The sequence below is a fragment of the Quercus suber genome, unplaced genomic scaffold (genome assembly GCF_002906115.3).
Source record: "Quercus suber isolate HL8 unplaced genomic scaffold, Cork oak 2.0 scaffold_122, whole genome shotgun sequence".
In the NCBI taxonomy this organism is placed as follows: domain Eukaryota; kingdom Viridiplantae; phylum Streptophyta; class Magnoliopsida; order Fagales; family Fagaceae; genus Quercus; species Quercus suber.
Window position 1 is genome coordinate 126,509 of NW_027069587.1, and position 9,011 is coordinate 135,519.

At 34.2% G+C, this 9,011-nt stretch overlaps 1 protein-coding gene across 1 annotated transcript in view; it reads right to left on the bottom strand.

Moving 5' to 3' along the window:
* Positions 1–7,064: 7,064 nt before the first annotated feature.
* Positions 7,065–9,011, bottom strand: part of LOC112037980 (F-box/LRR-repeat protein 25) — a 4,134-nt gene continuing 2,187 nt past the window's right edge. The window contains exon 2 of the mRNA XM_065775910.1: positions 7,065–7,651. Coding sequence (XP_065631982.1) covers positions 7,065–7,651 — 587 coding nt within the window. The remainder of the gene's footprint in view (positions 7,652–9,011) is intronic.

Sequence of the window (9,011 nt, forward strand, 5' to 3'; positions counted from 1 at the left end):
TTGACGTAATTCTAAAAAATGTTACGCCACCCAATAACTTATTATTGAATTCATATTTTTAAAATCCAACCGTTAAATTACATACTTTATATGTTTTAACATGCATGCTAATTTTATGCCAATCGGATGTAATTTATCATATAATTTATAAACTTATCTTTTATGCATTATTTTAAACTACAAAAACTTAAATTTAAACAATTGATTGATGACATGACAATTAATATTTGATCACCTTGAAATTTTATAAGCATGAAAATATATGAAGATAATGTAATCTAACAGTAGATTTGTCAAAATTCACATCGAACTAAGAAATATATGGTTGAGTTCAAGTTATACCTGACGTAACTCTAAAAAATGTTACACCACCAATAACTTATTATTGAATTCATATTTTTAAAATCTAACCATTGGATCAAATGTTCTATATGTTCTTAACATGTATGCCAATTTTCATGCCAATTTGATGTAATTTTTCATTTGATCTAGGAACTCATATTTTATGCATTATTTTAATGGGAAAAATTTTTATTCACTTTTGAGAGAGAGAAAGAGAGAGTACAAAACACTGAAATTTTGAATTTAAGGTTACAATTTTGTAGTTGAAAGTGCTATCACTTTTTTTATGGTACAATTGTTTAGAAAATAAGAACAACATTTCTTATATAGGATGTTGTAGGGGAGAAATTTGTTTCAGCCCCTTGCAAACTCATTGTCCTCTTTGGGGAGACCAAGCAAGGGCGAGTCTCCTTGTACTTGTAATCCCACATCGGTTAGAGGAGCGCCCCACTCATGCTTTATATGCTTCTGGGACTTGCATGAGTGTACCACTATCCAATCCCACACAAATAACATGTGTAGTAGTGGTACACTCATGCAAGTCCCAGAGGCATATAAAGCATGAGTGGGGCGCTCCTCTAACCGATGTGGGATTACAAGTACAAGGAGACTCGCCCTTGCTTGGTCTTGCACTCGGGCCGAGGACAAAACCTTGCGGGCCTGGCTCCCCAAAGAGAACAATGAGTTTGCAAGGGGCTGAAACAAATTTCTCCCCTACAGATGTCTATAAAAGTTTTTTTTTTTTAGACTGTAAACAAAATGTTCATCTAAAGAATACAAAGTACTATATATCTATGCATTTCTTTTTATTTTTCTTTGAATTTTAGAATAACTTTTATCTCTAAAAAAAATTAACATTTTAATGAATTTTTGCAAAGGTCAATCGTGGCCCTCGCAAAATAATTTGGTATTAGTAAGGGCATATTTTTAACCCACACAAAAAATAAATTTTTTGCAAGGGATTTTTATTGTCCCTAGAAATAATTTGGTGGGAACATTTCCTTCCAAAATTTTGGACATTTTAATGATTATTTGTGAAGGTCGATCCTAGCCCTTGCAAATAATTTAGTATTAGTGACTGTTTTTTTTTTTTAACCGTCACAAATAATACACTTTTTGCGAGAGATTTTTAATTGTCCCTCACAAATAATATGGAGGGAAAATTTCCCTCCAAAATATTAGTATTTGTGACAACTATAACACATAATTGCGACAGTTTTTTTGTTGGTCACAAATATTTCACATTTTACCAAGTATTTGCAAGAACTTTATTTTGCCATCACAAATAAGATTTTTTGAGAGGGCTTTTTGGGTCCATAAAAAATTCTTGGTCGCAAATGGGAATTTTTCTTGTAGTCCTGTCTAGGGCACAACATAAATCAAAGTATATTTGTGGGACAAATCTGATGTTAGACATCTATCTAATAAGCATTTTCCACAAAATGGGAAGGAAACACAGGTTGTTTGTTTGTAATTGCTAAAAGTTTCTTTATGCTTCTGTGTTAAAAGGACTATTTAATGTAATTTTTCTTTGTTTCTAATAAAGCATTTCTATCCTTTTTAGCTAAAGAAAAAAAGAAAAAAAAAATAAGAGAGTTGACTTATTTGATAGTGTTTGTATAGTGATTGGCTTATATTTCAATTGGACAAGCTCGCTTTCCTTGACGGGAAGCAAATTTTATTCACTTTTGAGAAAGAGAGAGAGTACAAAAGGCTGCTATTTTTGAATTTCATGCTACCATTTTGAAGTTGAAAGTGCTATAATTTTTTTATGGGTAAAATTTATTAGAAAATAAGGACAGACCTTTTATCTATAGGATGTATATAAAAGACATTTTTTTTAGGTTGTAAACAAAAGGTTCATCTAAAGAATACAAAGTGCTATATGTTTATGTATTTCTTTTTATTTTTCTTTGAATTTTAGAATAACTAATATTTTCATGATTATTTGCGAAGGCCAATTGCAGCCATCGCAAATAATTTAGTATTAGTGAGGGTATATTTTTAACTTACACAAAAAATAAACCTTTTGCAAGGAATTTTTATTGTCCCTCAGAAATAATTTGGTGGGAACATTTCCCTCCAAAATTTTTTGTATTTTAATGATTATTTGTGAAGGTTTATCCTAGCCCTCACAAATAATTTAGTATTACTGACGGCATTTTTTTTTACCGTCACAAATAATACACTTTTTGCAAGAGATTTTTAATTGTCCCTCACAAATAATATGGAGGGAAATTTCCCTCCAAAATATTAGCATTTGTGACGACTATAATAGATAATAGCGACAGCTTTTTTTGTTGGTCACAAATATTTCACATTTTACCAAGTATTTGCGAGGGCTTTATTTTGCCATCACAAATAAGATTTTTTGAGAGGGCTTTTTGGGTCCGTCACAAATTCTTGGTCGCTAATAGGCATTTTTTTTGTAGTGTTTACCTAACTAAAGCAAATATGAACCAAACATCAATTTAGCACTTGGGAGGTCCAAAGCCTCATCTTTAGCCTAAAAACCAGTCATTAAGGACACCTAAAAGCTGCTATAAAACTCTCCCTTTAGTTCAAAATTGAGCCCACTACGTTTTCCCCATAAAGCTGAAACTTGAGAGCAAAATCCCACTCAGCTAGAAGACATTCTCACAATTTGAAAGCTCAAGGGTGGAAATATGAGTAAAGGGGAATCTTCCCTCTCTTCCACACAACATCTCTTAATTTCCTCTTCTCACTGATTGTGAGTCGAAGTTTCAGACCTGTTGTATTTTTATGTACTTTTTCTGCATTTTCTTATTTTTCATTTCTGGCATTTTGATTTCTCTCTTATTAAAGCACCATTAGCCTTTTGTTCATTATACATTTGAAATTTTGAGCTGAATTCTCCATAAATAAACATCTCTAAAGAACCCAAGGGGAGATTTGGGCTGTGAGCAACCCGAACCCGACCGGTCGGAGTTGTATAAAAAAATCCGGCCAAACCTGCAAGATCAAGCCAGATCTGGCGAGATCTCGATCAGATCTGGCGAGATCTTGACCAGATCCGGCTAGATCTAGTGGATTTAGTCAAATCCGACCTTTTCCAGCAATTTTAGTGAAAAATTTAAGATTCTAGCGAAAAAAAATGCAGATACCGGCAAGATTTTCCAAATTCCAACAATATTTTCCAAATTCTGGCGATATTTTCCAAATTTTGGCAACTTTTTTTTTTTTTTAGATTTTGATGATTTTTTTTTTTACTCCGGCGTCTGACCGACGCTCACCCTCACCCGAAATCGACTCAACCAATTTTTTCGGCAGTCAGTTCCGGGTTCCTCCACCCTCTCACTCGGGCCGGCGGTCGAGTCTGGGTTGGGCCAAAATCGACCCAGCCCGACACATGGATAGCACTAATCATAGACTACAAAATTTGAAATTTAAACATTTGATTGATAACATAGCAATTGATTTTTTTTTTCTTTTAAAAATTTTGCAAGCATGAATGATATAAGAAAAAAAATGTAATTCAATGTTAGATTTATCAAAATTCACATCCAATAAAAATATATTAATTAATTTTAGCAACTGATTACAACCAAGTTTGTAGCCAAACTCTATCTCTCTCTCTCTCTCTCTCTCTCTCTCTCTCTCTCTCTCTCTCTTTATATATATATATATATATTATATATATATGTATGTATGTATGTATGTGTTAGGTTCTAAGACTTTAGGAACTAATGTATTAGAACTTTAATTTGTATTATGTTGGTAAACCATGATTAAAACATAGAGTCTAGGTTTAAGCTGCTCAAAGTGTGTTTATTTGTAAAATTGGAATCGAGTGATTGCAGAATTTATTAAACTAAATCTACAAGGCTCGATCGATCAAACCAAGTACAGATTTATTTTTCTACAGAATTTCCAATTCAGCCCAAACCCGTTTAAGGTATAGGGTTTTATGTTTTACTCTAAGTATAAAAGAAAAAACCCTAACTACATTTTAGAGAGTTTTTGATGTGCTGTGTGTTGAATCTTTTGTGAGATATAGAAGTGTTTACCTTCATACACACTTAGGGTTATCAAGATCAAGATTTATGTCAAGAATTTGGTGATCGCTTCAGTTGCTGCTTAAAGAACTTAAAGAAAGTCACAAGTAGGAGAATTTGTGGTTGCAGTAGATCAAGAAAAGAAGTAGTCTGTGAACTCAAAGTTGTCATATGGTCGTGGTAGTAAGTTTTCTACTCGAGATAGCAATAGAATGTTAGTAGTCTAAGTTCTATTGTACAAACTTCAATTCTTTTATAGTGGATTTGTTTTACCTTAAGAATAGGTAGATTAAATTCTCTCCAGGTTTTTTACTAGTTTGGTTTTTCTAGGTTATCATATCGTTGTATTCTTTATATTTCCACATTATTTACATAATATAATTTTATTGTGTTAACCTAGAACTGAATAATTTATCTAATTAATCACTTGATTAAATAACTAGGTTAAACAACTTGTGTTAAGGGTCTAAAAACGTACAATATGTATGTATATATATATATATATATAAGCAATTTTATTGGGAAAATGTTAAAAATTGGGACTTTATAATTGTAAAAGCTTATGGATAAATTATAGATTTATAAAGGAGGAAAAACGTTTTTAAAATTTTTATTTATTAAATGGTCCCAAAAAAAAAAAAAAAAAAAAAAAACTACTTACATTACGTACTTACGTTGTCCTTTTCTTTGAAATTTTTCTTAAGGGATTTATTGGATGCTTTATTTTTTGTAATTTTTTTTTTTTAAATTCTCTTTTCTTTTGTCTCCCGCATTGAGACAAAAATCACAAACCCCATCCCAACACCCCCCCCCCCCCCTTTTTTTTTAACCGAACCAATGACTATCATTAATTCAAAAGACTGGAATCTAAATACAAAGCATCCACTGCTAGGGGAGGACCCTCCTCCATCCACACAATTTCATTATCAGATAACCTAGCAAATCTTGCCAAAGCATGAGCAACACTATTGGCACTACGCCTAACAAAGCTAACTAAGATAGCTCTAAAACCTGCAGCCAAGCACCAAATATCTTCATAGATTAATCCAAGCCGAGAGAAATTTGGTTGAGCCTGTGACACTATCTTCATCACCAGAGCATTATCACCTTCTAGTATCACCTCCATAAACCAGCATCTATAGCAAATTCAAGAGCTTTGTGACAAGCCATCACCTCCAACTCTTCACTATCCCTCACAGCACCACCCTTGGCAGATATAGCAGCCATAACCTCCCCTTCCCATTACAAATGACAGCACCATAGCCCGTAGTCGCACCATTATCAAAACAGGCTCCATCAAAATTCAGCTTAAAGAACTCTCCTAGTGAAAAAATAAACTATGAAAGGATGTTATTGCCTATTGCTATGTGCATGCAACATAACATATATGAATTTTAATATAAAACAACCATAAGTATAATTTATTTTTTGATAATAACAACGATGTATAATATTTAGTTTTATATAAAATTGATCTATATATATTCTAATAGAGGAGTGAAATGAATATTATTAGGACAGTTTATACTTTACAATACATATATATATATATATATATTATAAGGATTTTTTTCATGAGAAATTATACTAGGACTTTCATCATGTATGGTAATGATATTGATAACTTAAATTGAACTATTTATTAATTAGTATAAAAATAAAAATAATATCATTTTATAATTTATACATTTTTATGTTAAAGTATAAAATGATATTTTTTATAATTTCCCTTAAAATATCATTTTATATTTTATACATTTTTATGTTAAAGTTACAGTGCAAAAGTTGTGGTTAACCGGTAGAAATAGTAGATATCAAATGAAACTCTACTAAACTTGATTTGTGGGTTTTATTAACCACCTAATAAATAAATGTTTGAATTGGTCATCTATGGTTGGAGACACATTAGTTTGTAAGTTGTATACTTGTATGTAATGAAATTTGTAATATCTCTAACAATGCTCTTCCACAAATTATAATTTTTTTAGAGAAATTTAACCTATCTTATGGTGTCTCTTTCTGATGATAGCTCTTAATCATTAGAACTATCGTCAGACTAAGGCATCAATTAATTTTTGATGTAAGCGGGAATTGTTGGGATATTTTGATAAAATTTATTATAATCTACTTTAAATCTTAATTTAAGTGAGTATATGAAATCAGCTTTAGATGGCACATCTGTGATAGTAATAATAGTTGGGTTTTACTATTAGTAAAACCATTTTAGAAAACTATTAGTAAACTATTTTAGAAAACTTTTTATGGAAAAATGAAAAAATTACCAACTTTTTTGACAGTTTTTTCAATTCCCCATAAATTTTTTCCAAAAATGGATGATTAATGCGTACCCTAAGGGCATACATTAACCGGATCCATAATAGTTTTTAATATGTGTCGGTGACATTTTTGCAACAAGTGCCAAAAATGCAAGATCAGCCCAAATCTCCCCTTGGGTTCTTTNCAAGTTCAACGATTTCTTGTCCAGTACGTGGATGTGATGTTTCTACCTTCAATTGCTTGACATTATATGATGGGGATGGTAGGGAATCTCTCAATTTCTTCGGTATAACCAAATCCTTTAAAAGAAAATTTCAATTACAGCTATACAACATATGTGAATAAATGATGTACATAAATGATGAAGAGAAGAGAAAATATATCAAATGAAAGAAAGCAAAAATACCATGGCTGACGTACTTGTCAAAGTCAATAGTTTGGATTACCCAGCTTTGTCAAAAATTCAATCTTTTCAACATTCCAAGGAGCAATGTCCAGTGGTGGCTTTAGCATCTGGTAGGTAACTTCTGACGGAGCCAAAGCATTTGACGAGAAGGGTATTACATTACGTCCACAATATGCGAATTTACACAAGTTAGGAGTGTCAATGTCAACTTCAATTAGACTGCCCCAATGCATTAAGTACAATGTCTTAAGACTATGACTTGAAATCTTAAGTCTTTCCAGCGTATGACTATATACGCTCAAGTAGTCAATTAGTGGAAGTTGAGAAAAGTGATTGTGTAACCACTTGTCTGTTATGTTTGGTGCACTTAATGTTAGCATCCTCAGATTATTACAAGAGAGCAGATTGATCTCACATTGTTTAGTTTGAGATATAACTACACGACAAAGATTTGATGCTTCCAACTCAACTCTCTCAAGATCATCATTGAGTTCCACCTCAATCAACTTGGCTTTAATAAGACCGGAGAACTTTATACTTTTCAATCCATGGCACTTCATGTCTTCTATCACAGGTCTCCCAGCAACTAGTTTTTGAATAGTTTTATCATCTGCATCAACATAAGATAAAGACAGTTTTTTCAAAAAGGGTTAAGTTTATATCTATTAATGTATATAGTGTTGTGGGCTTTAGGCCCAGTTAGGTTACTTGTATAGCACACATATTTACTTGTACTGCACACATATGCCTCCTATATAAAGGCACCTATGTATATTCTTTTATCAAGAAATACAATACAATTATTCAGTATTTCTAACATGGTATTAGAGCCACTACTCTGACATTTTCTTAGCAGTCTTGTCTTTATTGGTGTGACTCCATTCTTAGCATCGCTTCCGCCACCATAGCAGCCGCCGCAGCCTTTCGCCGTTGAATCTCCGACGTCTTCCAGCCGTCATCTTTGGATTTCGGACCTGCAGCCGCCGTTGTTGAGGAGTCTAGCGCTACAAAGACCACTACCTGTTGCATCACCGCCGCAATATTGCTCCGATAAAGTTTGTGAAGGCACCACAGAGATCCTCTTGCACCGATCTACACACTCGTGGAAGCCTCGAAGCCATCGGAGACTGCACGCGCCCCCACGCGCCACTCAAAGGTTCTGCGTCGCAACGTACGCTCTCCACGCGCCTCCCACGCGCCACTGGATAGCTGGGTTCCTCCTCACGCGCCCCCACGCGCCGACCCTACAGTACCATGCGCCCTCACGCGCTCTCACGCGCCGTGTCTGCTCACTCACGCGCGCCACGCGCCTCACGCGCTTTACTGCTCTTCCACGTCAGCGCCTTGTCATCTACTGACGTCATCTCACAGTCAGCCTGTTGACGTCATCTGTTGACTTTGCCACAGTTGACCATTGACTTTCATAGTTAACTTTGACCAGGGTTGACCGTTGACTTTTTTGCCGGAGTTGACTTTTGCAGTTCAAGTGCTCCTTACCCAGTTTTTCGCGTAGATTTCATTTTTGCAGTCCATTTTTGCATATTTTGCTTCTAAATGAAGAATAAGGACATGTCTTCTTCTTATTGCAACAATCGTCGCTGCCATTCCATCAAACGTTTTTGCAAATTTTGCAAACGTTTTGGCCATAATATTGAGACTTGCTATCAACGCAACAAATCAGCTGTTTCTACTTCTGCTGCTACAGTTGCTAACATTGAGAGTGTCCAACCCATGGCTCCTGTCTCTGCACAGTCTCAGTCTTCTGGATCCACTTTCTCCATTTCCAAAGATGACCTTATAAATATCATCGCCAATGTCATTCGTATGGTTGGTAATACATCTTATTCCTCTTCTCTCTCAGCTTTATCTGGTATGTCTCCTACCTCTTGGCTTATGGATTCTGCTTGTTGCAATCACATGACACCTCACTCATCCTTATTTTCTGACCTTAAACCTGCACCACACCCTCT